Source organism: Clytia hemisphaerica, unplaced genomic scaffold, assembly GCF_902728285.1.
Source record: "Clytia hemisphaerica strain Z4C2 unplaced genomic scaffold, Clytia hemisphaerica genome assembly, whole genome shotgun sequence".
NCBI classification, from domain to species: domain Eukaryota; kingdom Metazoa; phylum Cnidaria; class Hydrozoa; order Leptothecata; family Clytiidae; genus Clytia; species Clytia hemisphaerica.
The window spans coordinates 525165-542729 of record NW_027103472.1 but is presented as its reverse complement, the minus strand read 5'-3'; the positions used below and the strand labels follow the sequence as shown (position 1 = coordinate 542729).

At 34.8% G+C, this 17565-nt stretch overlaps 2 protein-coding genes across 3 annotated transcripts in view; both read right to left on the bottom strand.

The window, feature by feature from the left end:
• Window positions 1–1089: 1089 nt before the first annotated feature.
• On the bottom strand, window positions 1090–6758 carry LOC136798357 (proton-coupled amino acid transporter 1-like). Its single transcript, XM_067054965.1, has 8 exons — window positions 6522–6758; window positions 5768–5858; window positions 5412–5500; window positions 5005–5088; window positions 4434–4779; window positions 4082–4248; window positions 3292–3464; window positions 1090–1748 (listed from the first exon to the last, which is right to left on the bottom strand). The coding sequence occupies exons 1-8, from the start codon at window positions 6680–6682 to the stop codon at window positions 1480–1482; spliced, it is 1380 nt and encodes a 459-aa protein (XP_066911066.1). The 5' UTR covers window positions 6683–6758; the 3' UTR covers window positions 1090–1479.
• Window positions 6759–9376: 2618 nt separating this feature from the next.
• Window positions 9377–17565, bottom strand: part of LOC136798355 (protein phosphatase 1 regulatory subunit 36-like) — a 30194-nt gene continuing 22005 nt past the window's right edge. Inside the window, exons 1-16 of one of the 2 annotated variants that reach the window (XM_067054963.1) lie at window positions 15219–15313; window positions 14934–15016; window positions 14555–14650; window positions 14110–14225; window positions 13905–13968; window positions 13557–13655; window positions 13155–13295; window positions 12886–12928; window positions 12401–12483; window positions 12070–12122; window positions 11828–11903; window positions 11653–11682; window positions 11214–11309; window positions 10688–10741; window positions 10064–10204; window positions 9377–9706 (exon numbers count right to left, since the gene is read on the bottom strand). In XM_067054963.1, coding sequence (XP_066911064.1) covers window positions 9676–9706; window positions 10064–10204; window positions 10688–10741; window positions 11214–11309; window positions 11653–11682; window positions 11828–11903; window positions 12070–12122; window positions 12401–12483; window positions 12886–12928; window positions 13155–13295; window positions 13557–13655; window positions 13905–13968; window positions 14110–14225; window positions 14555–14650; window positions 14934–15016; window positions 15219–15272 — 1260 coding nt within the window. In that variant the 5' untranslated portion in view covers window positions 15273–15313 and the 3' untranslated portion in view covers window positions 9377–9675. Of the gene's footprint in view, window positions 9707–10063; window positions 10205–10687; window positions 10742–11213; window positions 11310–11652; window positions 11683–11827; window positions 11904–12069; window positions 12123–12400; window positions 12484–12885; window positions 12929–13154; window positions 13296–13556; window positions 13656–13904; window positions 13969–14109; window positions 14226–14554; window positions 14651–14933; window positions 15017–15218; window positions 15314–17565 lie in introns of those variants that run through there. The other variant, XM_067054962.1, reaches the window with a different exon arrangement.

The window sequence follows — 17565 nt, the reverse complement described above, 5'->3', positions numbered from 1 at the left end:
TTTTTCCGACCCTTAGTGAGACTGAAATTTGATTTTCTGATTTTTCCGACCCTTAGTCGTTAGTGGGACTTTGGAAGTCCAAAAAAGGTACCCTTAAGGGCGGCATATACCGTACCCTCCATTTGCCTAAGTACCCCCCCCCCCCCCGGGACAGAAGGAAACTAAGGTGATTAGGGGCGGGGCCAATCGCAGGCAGAGGATCTCAAAAGGATATTTTCCATTGATTTTGATAATCAATCCCTGAATTCAAAATTTTTCAAAAATTCTAATTCAACCGGATTACCACCAAAATTAAAAAAACACCTAGCCTCACTGACGGGATACACTGACTTCATAAAATTTGTCACACCCTCTTCCATTTTTTGCCTCTACTCTCGATCTAGACAAATTTTATTTTTACAAAATAAAATCGTATTCTGAAATTGCTCAGAAAAGAATCGAAAGAAGCCTAAGAACCTTATGAAATATAAGAATGGTGTAAATCCATTTTATCATGGATATTCTTAGCTTTTTTGGGAAAATTATCCTAAAATATTCTTACAACATTCTTAAGTTAGGATCCTAATTCAGACTAGATTTAACATTTAGTACATACGTCTCAAACATAAGATGGCATTTTTGTGAAAGGAGTGAGCCTTACTTGGGGATAATTGATAGTTTATAATTGAAAATGGTCTTAAAATGGCATTCTTAGCTTGAGTAGCCAAATTCCATGATGGTGATATCCTTAGCATTATTCTTAATTTTTTGGCCATTTTCATCATTGACATTCTTATAAAGTGTATTCTTAAAAAAAGCGTGTAACACCACGCTTCTCCTCGAAGTTACTCAATCAAGTTAATACACCTTTTTCCGGTTAGCAGTTTCGTATAAAAAGTCACCAAAATTTCGAGTAAACAAACCATCCCATTGGCTAAAAGCAAAAAACATAAACAATAAAATGTGCAGAGTATGAGAAAAATTGGTGACTTTTTATACGAAACGGCTAACCGGAAAAAGGTGGTGTATTCAAACTTTACTTTTTCGAGAATAAGTATCTGGGAAGATCGCAGAATTATGTAACGAAAAAATTAAATCGAAAAAAAAAGATTTCTCCCAATTATTAAATAAAATATATTTCTCGCTTTTTAAAAGATGATATAAATTAAAAATATTTCTATTAAAAATTGAATTAAAAACGTGATCGAAAAGCAAGCCACAGTGATATTCACTAATTGCAATTAGAATTTCTCGATTGCGAATTCAGCACCGTAATTTCGCTCTACTTTCAAAGATTCTGGTTCACTTCCAAATTAGTTTCCCAACCGCTGATTGGTTTATATCGGCGTAATAACAATCAAATTCCATTTGTAAATTTTAATGGTCCATACCATTGCTCAAACTATGGTAAGGCACGCAAAACAGAAGCCAATCAGATTGATTTTAAAAGTTAACTTTTGTTATAAAAGTAGGCGCGAGTACGGTGGGCGAAGTCAACAATTAGACAATGGGTCCAGTTGTGTGCCCTGGGTATTCCACGAATCGATGAAAAATGGCGTACATGGATGACGTAAAGCCAGTCACAAATGTAAAAACGCCAATCGCCAGGATGAAAATGTCAAGGACGAATTGCCGGGGTGTTAAGCCCTGATTCCAAAAGCATTGGGCGTGAATAATGGGCGGTAGAATAAGACCAACAGAAACGCCACACACTGATCCAACCAATGACATGAAATTATCGAGTTGTGGGATGCAGATACCAAGAACACCTGCCGATGAAAACGGATGAAACAATATTTTAATAATATAATATTGAAGCTCATTGAACCTATTATAAATCCTTTCTAACACATATTCACTTGAAAATAGACAAGTGATACTTTTATGGACCTACCTGGTTATGCATTTAACAAATATAATTGATATCTACGTGAACATGACCGTTAAACAATCATTCAGAACACAAATAGTGACGATCTATCAAAATTAGTCGTTTGTTTCTTATAAAAAAACGTTTAGAAACCAAAATTTCATGCTCTTGAAGTAATCTTTCATATTCAAGACTTCGTGAGCAAAAAAAAACATCTATCTCATTAAAAATTTGAGTAATTTGGCTAATAACATTGATGTATGCTTATTAATAGTGATTCTTATAAATAAAGATGCGTTTTTTGAGCTGAAAAATTCTTTTTTCACAAAAATCTGCTTGAGCCATCTTTTACCTACTTTCATGTAAAAAATCAGAAAAAAAAAATGATCCAATATTTCACAAAGTCCAAAAAACCCTTTTTTTAGCCGTTTTTTGGCCCAAATTTGCCCAAAAACATTTTTTTTCAAAAATCGGGCTCCGTCACATTTGAGGGTTTAAAGTTATGCATCTTTGTGCAAAAAATCATAAAGAATGAAATAGCCAATCTCGAGAAAAGCTAATACCTAAGTAATTGATAATGTGCTTATAAAAAAATATCGAATTTGGCCAGTTTTTCTATAAAAACACGCTAAGCAACCAAAATTTCATGTCTAAACACACATACTCTCTAAAAGTAAGCCCTCGTGAGCAAAAAAAAACATCTATCTCATAAAGAAATTGAGTAATTTGACTAAGAACATTGATGTATGCTTATTAATAGTGATTCTTATAGATAAACATGCGTTTTTTGAGCCAACAAATTTTTTTTGCAAAAATCTGCTTGAGCCATCTTTTACCTATGATGGTACCCTACTTTCGTACAAAAAATCAGAAAAAATTAATGATCCAATTTTTCACAAAGTCTAAAAAACCCGTTTTTTAGCCGTTTTTCGGCCCAAATTGGCCCAAAAAATCTTTTTTTCGAAAATCGGGCTCCGTCACATTTTGGCCACCACCATTTTGCACCTTTGTACCAAAAATCAAAAGATTCCTATGATTCAATCCTGAGAAAAGTTGGTAACAGACGAACGAACGGACGGACGGACGAACAAACACAGGTTAATTTATAGGACCTCCACCGGGGTAGGTCCAAAAAACAAGTCAGTAAGGTCAAGATAGATTTTAGAATTAAAACAGAAAAGATTGGACGGGACAAATTTACTAAACAAACAATCGAAGTGGTGCATAGAGCTCTCAAGGATCTGTAAGTTAGTTCGTAGGCGTGCATATCGAACATGCTTCGTCGAAGTATAGTTGAAAATCGAGAGACTCCTGTTTCAGTTTCTTGGTCAGATCGTTCCCAATGTTACATTGTCATTTAAAAACTTAACTTTGCTCAAGCCGATTAAAATTAAAAACTGTTATTGTTAGGAAAGATTCGAAAAATTCTTGAACAAACTTACACGTGAGAAAAACTAGAAGTGATTTCAACAACGCATCATCTAGGAAGCTTTCGGTGTCGGTACTTTTAGATGGCGGGAAATAACTTTTGATGATGTCCACCGAGACGAAGAGTTGTAGGGGGTAAGTGAAGAAAACCATCAAACAGAAAGCTCCTTGTAACGTTTGATAAACACTGAAATGCAAAAATAGAGAATTTCACAAAATTACTACTGCCGAACGTCTTTTGTGGTCTCAAAATACGCTCCAGTTATAAAAAAAGAATTCGGTTTCCGTAGATATGTCACCAACATCAAGTAAAAAGTGAAGCCCTTTTCAATTTCAAAAACAATAAATTCGAAGTGATGTAGGAATTAATCATTAGTCTCAACAAACTATTGTAGATGGATTCCCTTGAGAAAGGATCGAGTCCCAAACCATGTCTGGAAAAAATGAAATAATAATAGCCACACTCTTTTTCACCGTTCAACATATGGTAGATACACTCCCGTGTCACAGACCCGCTGGGATCCCAGCCCCACTTGAAAATTTGGCCAAAATTTCGTCTGAGCTGTGGAAAATACCCCACTGGATTTTTTTACCTGAGGACAAAAGGATTTCTATCCGCATTGGGATTTCGAAAGAATTTTTTACCCTCGCTTTGGGAAGAAGTTTCACCGGGGCTGTGAGACAGGGGTGTGTAGATGGGCCGAAACCATAGCGTTTGAAATCTAAATCTAAAACGACCTGTTTCACACCTTTTCATGAATACTCTACTACATCTACCTTTTCTTGAGATGAGAGAACACTTACGCTGTGTTCGGTAGATTCAAAGTGATACTTCCCAACGTCTCTTGTCCGAAAGTCAGGTAACCAAAGATACCCATGGAAGCGTATAAAAGGATGACCAGACAGCCTGATACTTTGAATAACCAATCGAATGAGCCGCGTGATTTCAATTTCTCTTCAGTTGGTAAAATCTGCGAAGAGGAAAAGATGGTTCATACTAGGTTCATATTTCTAGCATTTTTTCTGTCTTGTTGCATGTTTTGGAGTCAGTAGAGACTTGACCTATACTTAATAACGCTATCCAGTCTATCAGAAATCCTTAGTGGCCTCCAGGCTAAAGTAACAGTTGAGAGTAAAACCCTAATAAAGCACGTACCACTGCCACTCCTTCGAAAGCATACACAATCTGTCCGAATGCTACGCATGCGTTCAAAACACCGTTCGTTGCCGGCAATCTGGACGGGCTTTGTACATGCGTAAGAAGATATTGATAAATCGTTCCCAAACCAACCAGAACAATAACATTCCCTATCGTTGTGAGGTATGCCAATGTTCGAATGTTACTGATCAATGAGGGTACAATAAGAAAAGGTAGAATGACCAGCATCCATATGCGGACGTCCAAGGAACCAACAGCGAACTGGATGTTGTGCGCGATGAAGACAACATAAACACAACAAAAACCAATTTGTAAACTACACAACAAAAAGTCTGTCAGGTACCTGAAAAAGAAACAGATTAAAAAAGGATTTATGAGACAAAAGATTACTCCTTTACAGTATGTCGGGAAACAAAAGGAAATAGATATCATAAAAAGGAACACAAAGGCGAACTGTGTATTATGAATAGGAAAATGGCAGTAATCAGGTCAATAGAAATCAGAAAACAAGCATCATGTATCATCATTAAGAATTCGGGGTGTGTAATTGAAGGGAAATAATAATAACCTTGCAACGGTGCCAGCACGCTTTCCATACGCTTGAAAAACATTTTCTGATATTGATGAGTAGCTGATCCGGCTGATGTTCAAACTGAAGAAAAATAAGAGAAATGCTGTTGTTGTACAAAGGAGGAGGTAGAAGGTGGTTTTCAAATGGACATGCTATTTATCAAAGCGAAAGAGAAGAAAATTGTTTAAAAAAGGAGATAAAAAGGGTTTCAAATGGACAAGATATTGATCAAAGTTAAGCCAACGCATAAATCCCTGGTGATGCTTTTTTCACAAGGATTCAAAGTAGAAGCTATTGGTCCCTAAACAGAGACGTAAAGATCAAGTATGTGCCCATAACAGTATTTTTTAGTGAATAACAAACAGCGATAAAAGACACACAAAGGCAAGAAATACGTCACTCACTTATGTCTCATATTGCGCGCAGTGTCAACCAGTAATTTGATGTTATACATACAGATTGCTCCAAGTCCCACCAATATCAATGGACCAAGCTATATAAAAAAATCCTAGCGTCAGAACCACCGAGTTCTAGAAAAACGACTCGAATCGACACTTGTAGATCGTTTTTCCTTCATGTGCAAATATCTTCAACGATCCTGCTACTATTCTGAGACACATCAAAAATCTTTTTCAACCAGATATTATCTACTATTTTGTGAGGCATAGATCAGCTGTAGAAATATTCCTTCCAGTTTTTGTTCAGACTTTGGGATCAATACATTAATGTTAAAGAATAAGAATCAACATAAAGCACTTACAACGATCCCGCCATGCATCACGGCTGACGGGAGCCCTAAAATGCCGGTACCGACGAACGACTTGAAAATATGTGTCAAAACTTGCCATTCTCTAATGATAAAAGAGAAGTAAGAAAAATGATCAACTTAGAAAGATAATTTTATGTAAGGAAAGTATTTGGAAGTATTTGGTAACATTTTAATGAAAAAATTTCGAGAAAAAGATGTATATTTCTACAATTGACTACTAAATTAAATGAGAACATAGACTAGTAAACTAGCCGTTGAAAACAGACTCTATCTAAAAATTCAAGCTCAAAAGAAAAAGCATCGAAAAAGTGATGTTGCGTGTCTTTTTTAAATTTCAACGACTAGAATCTTCTTCCCTCAAAAAACGTTGTTTAATTTTTCAACTTTTTTTAGATTTTTGAGAAACCATCCAACTTTTTTGACTAAATGTTATTTCATAGTAACATTGAACTTAGGAACATAGAAATAAAAGAACAATTGTTAAAACGCAATTAAAAGAAAGAAAAATAAACGCAAACACGTACGCGCCTGACATACAGAAATCTGTATGTCTGAGCTTATGATTTTAGCTGAAGAAAAAAAAGGCGTGGAAGAAGCTTCAAGTCTGTTATTCTCCTTTTGCACGTACATTTTTAGTCTTTTTATTATTATTATTATTGTATAGTTCTTATAGCCAGAGTAATTACAGACTTGTTTACAAGTCTAATGAGAACATAATATATGTTCCATATATTTAGTATCTTACTCCAGTTGGTTATTCACTGGTTCAATAGATTCATTGATCAAACGATCCAACTCGTCTTCTGATTGGTCCAGACATTCATCTTTATCAATGACGTCATCGACAACGTCATCTTTATATGTAATGGTTTGGACATGCACTATATCCACGTTGCAATCATCCATGGTTTAGTGGCCATACCCTGAAACTACCTAGCAATGAATAACGCGTTTCACTGGTTCGCTAGCAACATTTTGCGCTGAAATTAAAATGGAAAATGATGAAAGAAACGTCTATAGATAATACATACATATAGTAAAGTAAAGGATGCAATTGATTTAAGTGGTGTATACTTGGAAATTTCCAAAGAGCTGCCAAGAGAATTTTTTTCGATTATTTTCATTTACACGATCTAGAGAGCAGTTGTGGTTTGGAAAAAATACAAAACGGTAGAATTTTAGTCTTTTTAGGCCTGTCCCTGATAACGTGACCCAAAATTGTTCAAAATATTAAACTATTATTTAGTTTATCTCCCTTAAATAAGACAATGCTAGTTAGTGTACGAATCTTAAATTGAATAAAAAAGCCACAATTCAATGTAAAAACCTTAAGAGCACCGAGCAATGATTCAGTATAGAAGCCTTGGAGTCGGGGGCTTCCGAGGGTACGAAATACCGGAATACCGGTAATTTTTTCATGAAATACCGACGTACCGGTCAAAAAAATCTAAAATACCGGCCAAAATGTCCCAACGAGTACCGGAATACCGGAAATTCGGTCTTTCGATACCGGAATACCGGTCATTTTTTCGTCCAATACCGAAATACCGGATTCTTGGAAGCCCCCCCCCCTGGACACTGAGCAAAATAGAGTGGGAAAATGTTGAGTGCACTTAGCCATAATTAGGCGTTCAAGGATTAAGCACACTAAACTGATACAATATCATTCGAAAAGTCAGAAAGAGGAAAAAGTATTCGACAAAATGAAAATTCTCTTTATCAGGTCAGCGCAACACAAACGACGAAGAAGAAATATCCAAGACAAGATGAAAAAAAAAGTTTTCATCCAATAATGAATTCATCAGAAATTCTCTAACCATCAATCGATGTTGAGAAATAATTCGAGCCTTCGTGAAAGAGAGAAATTTTTATATTATTTTGAATGTTATTCTCTGCTTTTGTCAAGCAATATGTGATTATTTTCATAGTTTTCATTTATGTTTGATATAAACTGACTTTAGGATTCTAATATATCCCTATTTTGTTTATTTAATTTCCCACTGAGGTTTTTTTTGATCGAATCTCCCCCTTTTCTCAATTTCCAGAATCTGCTTTTAATACAAAAAAAATCTTTACTTTTACTATTTCCCAAGCTCCTTTTTTCAATTAATTAGTGTAGAAATTTTTTTGCAATCAAGACATCAAAGACTATGCATCTACACGATAATGAAACCGTATAAACATTTTTCTCCCCAACTCCCCCGCGTAAAAAGGGGAAAAGTACTAAGTAGGAAAAACCGAGACAAAAATCAATCGAAGTTTCAATGAATCAAAAATACCAAAAGAATAGAAAATACCAAAATACTCAATGATCAACCTGAAGTACATTTCATTCTTTTTTTAAAAATCGCGGGCACTGGAAACTCCACATATCAATGAAATGGAAAGTGATAGATCGTGAAATAAATGTCCATCAAAGGTTGATTAAACAGTCCACCCCTAAATCCTCAAGAGGGCTGGCTGGACAATAAATTTGACAAACAGAGAGAAGATTTGCAAACAAAACAAGCCATAAGAAGAACTGAAAAAGAAGACAACTTGAAAATGATGGTCCCAATTACTGAGAGAAAAAGAAAGAGAAGATGTATAACCAAAGAATGAAAAAAAATTGAAGAAATATTAAAAGTAGAGAATGTGAGATGAAGATTATAAGAAATAATATCAAAAGGCTTGGAAGGAAACTGTGATACCTCTATAAGTTGTCTCTAGGCCCAGCATTGTTCATATATGATCAATTCAAGGTCTGCACTACACAACAATAGACCAAGAAGAACACGATATACTTTTTTATATAAGAAAGATCCCCCAGAAATGTTGTTTACATCTAACTGTTCTTAAGGAAAAAACATCCTTCAAACATCTGCTCTAAAAATTATACGGTCATATTAAAAAAACAAGAGAGAGAGGTTCGTTAGAGCACTTCTCTCAGTTCTCTTGATGAAATATTCCGACATCGAACATACGATATGAAGCAGTAAGCTTTCACAAATTCTCAATCAAGTCACCTCTCCTCTAACTTACTATGAAATGGAAAGGTAGAAAGATGAAGAAAGTTTAGTTGAGAAAATTTAGTTTTACCAATTTTAAAAGCCATCTTCTCTTAAATGCTGCATCTTGTCACTTAAGGGAATCAGATGGTAAAAATACCATGTTAGACGCATTTTTATGGAAAAAAAGCGTATTTTATTTTATTGTAAATACAAGTGCAATTGATGTTTTAGCTAAAAAGAAGGAGCTTAATAGCGAAATTGGTCGAAAGAGGACAAAAATGAGAAAATGAATGAAATCAAAGATAAGAATAATTCTGTGGTTTTGAAAGAAACATAAAAATAGAAAATTTCAGTCATAATATATTTTCGACGCTTATCTAGGCTTACGACGAAATATCTTCTTTAAAAGTAAATATGAAAAGATGAATAAAAATCCATTCTCTAGAGGGCGTTCTTTTCTGGGAGCAGGTTTGAAAATAATCTATACTTAGACTTAAACCAAGAGAATTGTTTTTAATCTTTGAAAATGGGAGAGACACTTATCCCCCTTCCCTAATAACAAAACAATACCTTCAATCTTCAATCCCTCGGAAAATAACAATTCAATTCGTTCCATAATGACCGTCATTGTCCAGATTCTTCCAATCAATTAAATCAAAAATATTAACAAAACAAGGATAAAAATAAATTAAATTTACACTATATGTCACAAAAAAATAATTGAAATTTACACTTTTATGTCACTAGAAAATAAGTTAAATGTATAGAAAACTATTATCAAAACAGCATAATCTAATAAAACCTATTTACAACTTACTTTAAAAAATTAAAAACAACAACCTCTCTCACCTTGACGAAGAAGATCATGTCAAAATACCTGGTATGGTTTGCTTCATCAATGCATTCTTGTTATTCGTTGTATTCACTGGGACTTGCATGCCTGTAAGAAAGTAAGAACGGAAATTAATAGTAGACTTTTATAAATCCTTTTCGACCTGATCAGATCCATTAAATGGACGATCATGTTATAAGTAATGGAAAAGTGGTCATGTCAACACGAGTCTTTAATTCTAAAAAAAGCCCCCAATAAATTCATTTGTTGAATAATTCGACAATGGGATTTTCGAAGGCCTTACCAGTCACATACAAGGGAAATACAAAGTATACGAGGTTTTATAGTCAAATCAATACTTTTCGCCAATTTTCAATGACAATAAAATACATAGTGTTCACCCTCCTAAGATTCATGCAAGGTTCACGAGCTTCTATAATATATCACTATAACCTTCCTACGTACATTGGTTTTTCGTCGACACCTTGCTCCCCTGTAACTGGACCCCGACTTTCTTCGCCCTCTTCGTCTTCTTCGGCGTCGTCGCCAAAAGGGGCCAGTGTGAAGGGATTGAAACCTGATATCATCTCGCCAATGATCCCAACACTGGAAAAAACGAGAGATGCAGCTAAGTCGACATATAAAAGGAGATTCTTCCAAGTTATAGATCGTAATGTTTTCCTACTTTTGATTCAATATAAGAAGGCGACCTATTTTTCAATGAATATATACATTAAAAAAGTAGTTCAAAATCGTTTGAAACCTCTACCGCTTTCACTTTCTTCTTTAAAATAAATTTTAAGGGTAATTCTGAGGGATTGTAATTAAAGAAGAAAGTGAAAGCGGTAGAGGTTTCAAACGATTTTGAGCTACTTTTTAATGTGTATATTTATTGAAAAATAGGTCGCCTTCTTATATTGAATCAAAAGTAGGAAAACATTACGATCTATAACTTGGAAGAATCTCTAGAACTTTTGCCGGTGTCATCAACAAAAAGTGAACATTGCGAGTTAAGATTATTCCCATTAGTCATATTTTATAGAGTGTAGATTACGAACTATTAGGAATGACAATGTGAGTACTTGTTACCTGAGTGTGATTGGATTGATGTTAGCAGTCAGTTCTTCCTCTTCTTTATCTTTCCTGTAAATAAGAATCAGTAAAGGTAGAAACAAGCCATGCGAATATTCTGGGTCGTAGGCTACGTCATATTTTCCTTCTTTTCGAGCGTAAAACTCCTAATCTTCGTAGTAGGTAGAGTAAGGCTTAAAAGCCTGGATCTGTCTATTGTGTAGACTATGTGGAGAGGATATTATATAAAAATCAGCGAGTGAAGATTAAGAAAAAGCCATTTGGAGAGAAGATATAATAGGCAAAATAACTGAGCGAAGATAGTTTCTAACAGATCAAAACTACAAAATATGATCTGGTGTAAGATGAATTAGAACTAACCCATGTTTTGTGTAATGTGCTCCTGAGGTTTTTAAACTCGATAACTTTTGAAATCCAGATACGAATCCAGGCATTGGGAAAATTCAATAAAAAGCTTTCACGATTCGCCAACCAGAGACTTGTTGGAGATTAAATTAAAATAGAGTGGAGAAAGAGATCTTACTTCACATGATTAAAGATAGTTTGTCGTCGATCGAGAAGGTGAGCACCTCTGTCTTTAGGAGTCGGAAGTAACGAAACCAACACTGGTGAACGTTGACTGAAATTATAACGGAAATGATCATTTTTCAGCGGGATACGTTTGGAAACTAATTTTTGTGGTTGAAAACCAAATTCCTTGAACTTTCCATCGAGTTGTTTTTATAAAATCTGTATTTTGCAGAATTAAATATTTTTCGATGGACGCCCAAAACGTAAAAAATCAGTCTCTACAACAACTAAGTCCAACGTTTTCACAAAGTGAAGAAGAAAGCAATGAAGGAAACACATCCCAAAATTTCCATCCTTTGAAATACCACTGTACACGATCAAACTTCTGAATTCAATAATCACACATAACGCGCTACTTCATAATATAGCATGCAAGAAAGTTTATCACTTACTTTATAATGGTGGAGATGGGCGGGCGTTTACTGAAAACAAAAGGGGAAGATATTTCATGAATTGTAAATAATACTGATTCTCAAACCAAATCGAAAAATAATTGTATCTCCCATTAGGACACCTCTGAAACCATCAATACACAGTATATCGGGATGAAAAAGAAGAACGATTTACTTTTTGCGTATGGAGGGTTGACCCAAAGTGACTTCATGAATTTCTTTGTTGGCCAAGTCTGATGCAAGTTGAAATTCTAAAGAAATAAAAACGCTTTCCGAATTGTCCTCTGTCCTTGATGCATTCTAGTTTTGAGCAGGAAAAAGATTGGGACAGAAAAGACTATCCAGGGAAGAGAAACCTAAACATTAAACACCCTAACCTACTAAGGGAAAATGCATAATGAGAAAGGACGAACTTACCATTTTTGGACACGGGTTCTTCGTATGGATTAAATGAATCACTCCTAAATAACCTTTGAAATAAAAAAATAGGGAATTGTATACATTCAATCATTCTTATTTTACCAAAGCATAACTCTAGGGAATCCAGGGGAAGCAATACTTATGCAAAGTAATTTATAAATGTTCATGGTATAACAATACAATGCCTTTTTTTGACAACAGCTTTTATAATATACCGTTTGCATAAATGGTAAGAGTAACATATCGGGTGGTAAAGTCATTTCAATGGTGCGTATCCCGAACTGTTGTCGAGACATAAGTTAAATGAGAGGTTTGATAGGTTGTATACCTTCCCATCTCTTTTTGAATAGGATCCAAATTTCGTCTTCGAAAAGTGACCCAAATCACAAGACAACAATATGAATACAAGGTCTAAAGAAAACGATGAAAATTAAAGACAGTAAAATAATTAGAACAACTTCCTTTCAAGTTATCACAATTGAAGTTTAATTGAAAGTGTTGATTTTTCGTGGTACAAAAAAAATGAAACTCAACCGTACTGCAGTTCGTAGGAAATAAAGATCATTCCACAGTCGCATGAATCAAGGAGGATCAGAAATGATTTTGCTTTAATAACGAATTCCTTTTACTGTACTCAGAAACTTCAGATTTAGATCCGCAAAAAAAGCCTGTATTTGCGCTCGGCTCTGATCATCCAATACGTGGGAGCAATAAACCATGCTTATGGTTGGTAGCTTGAAAAGAAAATCGGCAAAGCGTCAAGGATGCAGTCCATTCTAAGTATTTCATCATGAATTTAGAACATAATCATACCTCGTAAAATATTCGGTCCTTCTTTGTGAAAGATTTTCGATGACTAAAAAAATGAATACATAAAGAAACTGTAAACAAAGAATAGAGTTTTTCCAGGAATCTTTTGTTTCATTTATTTTTAAAGTAGTTGGTAAAAACGTGAAGTCTCTAAGAAATCAGAAGTTCCAATAAATTATTTTCAAAGAAGGCATTGCAGCTACTAAACATTCAACTCCTGTCGACTTTATCGTCTAAAACGAGGAAAGGTGATGCACAAAGTACACCCTGACCTTCCACAAGCCATGTGATGTGTCTCTCTCGTTTCCAGTCCCAATATCAAGGCACAATATTTCTCAGCCAACAATTTTCTCGCCAAATCAATTTTCTTCAATGCTGAAGTTGCGGCCTTCTTTTCTGCTGTACTTGGTTCCCTGAAAAGAAAAACATTCAAACTCTTTGATAATTTGCAGGATCCTCGTGCTAAATAATATAATATCTTTATTTTCTTTGAAAGAATATTTCTGTGTCGAAGCAATCCATAACTAAGTCACAAAAAACAGTCAAATTACCTCACTGTTCCTGCTAGCTAAAATTACACTAAGTAAATTGATACAATTTCATCTGGCATAGCACACGTGATACTAAAAATCGTAAGGAATTCCGTATTTATCAGCAATATATTATTTGCTTACGCTGCGAATGTTTTGGGTTTGCTGTCCAGTGCGATCCGTTTGAAGTACATGTCAAAGTAGTAAAGTGTTGCTGCAAGAAAAACATCGAACTGGTTGTTCCTGGATGAAGAAATGGGGATTTGTTTGACTTAGAATTTAATATATGAGTAAAGATTTTATTCAACACTTCATAGACAAAAGGATGATTATTAGGTCTCTTTTCAATTATTATCCTTAGTAAAAGTATAAAGAGTATTGCGTGATTCCCTTTATCAGGAGCAGAATAATTTTGCAAAATGTAGAGTAGTCCTCAAAGAAGTGGTAGAGACTCTTCTATCACCGGGAAAAGATAAATATAAACGTTTTTACCTCAAACTTTCTTGGAATGCTTCAGGTAACTCTCCACTCTCCGAAAGAAAATCTAGTGCGACACCTGCAAGAAAGATGTGACACAAGAAGTTAGTTTTGACAAACAAACAAAACAGTGTTAAGAAAGTTTCATTGAACATTATCAAATCTACTGAAAGACCACCACATAAATCATATTCCCTATTTCGATAAACTAAAAGAATACTTTTGACGTCTTGCAGAGTGACTGCTCTCTTTTCAGATCCGTGAACTTTGAGGCTTGGTTTTGGTGACAGTGCATTGGTTTTTTCATGCTTTGGATCTAATTTCTTGCGTTGTTGGCTAAAACAAAATATTTTAAAATATGACTTCCTACTCATATGGGCCAGGCTATAAAGACATGAGAATATATTTTTTATGGCCCTATTTCCAGCACTCACCTTGATTTGAAAAGACTAGAAAGGGATTATCTTACTTGAAACCTTAAACGTACTTGAATGCAAATCTTAATGCGGTAAATTGGGAATATGATACCTAGAATTAATTAACTACAGCAATGTCTTGTTCATTTCATGTTATGCATGAAAAGTTGGTTTCACACTGACATTGAAAAATAAGATGATCCAGATTAAAATGAAGAAATTAAAAAAACAAAACAATTTACTCATTACCCTTGAAAGTGTATTTTTCTTAGTGTATGCCTGTGTTGTTTTTTGTTTTTTGAAAATGCTAAGAGCTGCTTATCTGTTGTAGCTTGATTGCCGGTGCTGTTAAAAACAAAATTACATGGTTACATTATCCTTCAAAACCAAAAATGTTTTGGTTCCAAAAATAAAGGATACTTGATGGTATGCAAAACTTCTTGTCATTAACATTGAATTTTGTTGAAAATCGTATATTAAATCTTCTCTCATAGATGTTATGATAACAATTTTTAAAAGAAGAAACTTTAAAAATTGCCAGTAGCTTAAACTACAGAACGAAAAAGAACCCAAACTAAGAAATTTCTATCTTTCCATATATTGAAACAAAAAGAATTTTTGTACTGACTTGACTTGTTCCAAACAGTTGATGTCATCTTTCCAAACCCATTTTTTATGCATCGTTCCTACATCCGGTAACATATCTGGGAACTGAAAAATATTTTTTGTTTACAAATTTTGCCTTGCTCCTAAATTCCAGACTCCTTCTTTTGACTCTATGAGACGTACACAAAAATGTACAAGATAATTCTACTTAATATCAACTCGTAAACGAGTTTAAAAGAGATATCAACTGGAAATATTTTAACATAATTAGGGTTTAATAATGATAACCCATAGTAAATAGACTGACTTGATCATAGATGGACTGAGATATCATCACAGTTTTGTTTGTTGCTGCTGCCATCTTTTAATTTTTTAGTTTATTAATTCTTAAATCTTCATTTGAAAAATATAAAATATAAATAAGATTATTTATCAATTTTCTTTCCCTTTCTCCAAACTATAAAACACATAGAAGTCTACCAGGGGCGATTTTCAGCTTACAATTTAGGTCAATGTTTGTTTGGCAGGATAAAGCGAGAATCAAGACCAAGAAAATATGGGCAAAAGAAAACACTTTTTTGGTGGAAATAACTGTTTTTATTTTACAACTTTTCATTCTTTTGCCCCCAAGCTCATTCCTAGATTTTCAACAAAGTGCCGTAAAAAATCATTGAATAAAAGAGGAACTTAAAATCTTAAATATTTTCATTTCAAAGAATTGGTGCAAAAAAGAGAAACATTAAAAAGTTTTATTTTCTATTGGTTTAATCGGAAAAATTCCCAGGTTTTTAAAAATTGCGCCAGTAAGTCGGGGGCGGGTGGTGACGCTAACAAAACGATTTTTCGATGGCCATAAGCGATTGAAAAAAACTATACTTTAAAAGAACAAATTGCTTTTCCCGGGTTTTTTCCAGGTCTGCACCGGAAAATTAGCAGAAAATATGATGCGGGTGGGTGACGCGAATAGTACAATTTTTTTATGGTCGTCTAAACAAAGAGAAATGAATCGCTGGGGGTGGTCAGTCAGGGCTTCCTTTCACTTTATTGATATTACGTGAACAACAGTGTGCGTTAAATTATTTTGGTTTCACTTTCGATTTCAAGGAAAGGTCTTAGCAACAGGACGCGTGTGCATAGCAATGGGGCTGGGTAGAAAAATCTAAACATAGAATTCAAGAAAAAAACTGATGATCGTATAGAGCACTAAAGAATACCCCCTTTCTATGTTTAGTTTGTTTTACCCTGGATTATGACTGAAAATATCTTCAAATAACCTTTGTGCGCCATCAGCCTACACGGTAATCTTTGCCCGCTTCAAATCTTAGATAATGAATAAGAAAGGTGCGCTTAGCTAAGTCGTGCTCGCAGGCGATAAAATTATGTTTACTTATCTTGTATATTTTAGTGGTATTTATCCAATGAAAAGGATGTTGACAAAATATGCATGGCGATGACAAAATATGCACGGCATTGATTACAACATCATTATATATGTCAATATCAATTCAAGGCCCGCTAAAGAAAATCATTTGTAAATAGTTCTTTTTATCGGGAAATTTAGAAATACGAGCAAAAAAAGAGTCAAATTCAATATCTGTTTCCTATCTAGATTATATTAGCGTTAGAATACGGTAAATTTTCACGAAAAATATTTTGCGATGGCGATACGCCCAATTGCGCCCATGGGAAAGTTCCAATTTTTAATTATCGAGAAATTGGGGAAACCGGCTCACCACGTTGATAAAAAATGTACGGAATCAAACCTGACAAAAGGTTTTCAGCCAGATTTATTCAGATAAAGCTATTAGAGGTTCGTTACTTGTGAATTTTAAAACCTACATAACCAAAAGCGAAAGTTGTTGGGAAGCAGTGGGAAGGAAAGAGTAAACGTAAGACAGAAGGTTTGGTTGTGTTTTTATTCTATCCAAACTAATGTTAAAAAAGACCAAGGAGGCCTTGACTGGGGGTGGTACAGTCACTTTCGGTCAGTTGCCTTCACTCACTGTATTGGGGAATACTGAGCACACCCCCTCCGCTCCCCAACCAAGAAAGCAAAAATAAAATAAAAATTTATTCTATTTTTTATTGCTTCAATTTTTTCGGCACTTAGGTGGCCGCATCTTTATTTGATTAGCTTAGCTATAAGGCGGTCTCCTTCCTTTTTATTTTGTTGATTCCGCCTCTTGTATCATTTTCAGATGTGTTAAAAAGGTAAATAAATAAATACTTACTTACTTACTTACTGGGGTTGTTCCTATTCCTATTCCTATTTGGCTGAGTTGCAGGAGGCTTTGAGGCCTATTTTCGCAACTATAGACGCTTTCAATGAGCACCCCGTCAGCCGGGCGAAGGTTCATTCACTTGTCAAGTGAACCGCTGCGATTTTGAATCGAACCTCAGTTGCCTGTGCAGCAACCAAGGTCAATGACCAAAACTACTTATACCAAAACTACGACCTTCATCCACTTGAGTCACAAATACCAACACTTGAAGATACAGCTGACTATCGAGGGATTTGTCAAAGAAATCGGTACACTGTCACCAACTTCAGCACCTGGACCTGATGGTTTTCCAGCTATTCTTCTGCTAAAAACTAAAGATAACATTGCTCTACCATCTGGAGAAACATACTAAACAAAGGAATCACTCCAAAA

What these genes read in the sequence shown, in the direction of transcription:
- LOC136798357 (XM_067054965.1), bottom strand. Translation starts at nt 6,682, where the DNA reads ATGGATGATTGCAACGTGGATATAGTGCATGTCCAAACCATTACATAT. An exon ending in TGATGCATGGCGGGATCGTT is followed by an intron (nt 5,501 to 5,767) that starts GTAAGTGCTTTA and finishes TTTTTTATATAG; the next exon opens with CTTGGTCCATTGATATTGGT. An exon ending in TTGAATCTACCGAACACAGC is followed by an intron (nt 3,465 to 4,081) that starts GTAAGTGTTCTC and finishes TTTGCATTTCAG; the next exon opens with TGTTTATCAAACGTTACAAG.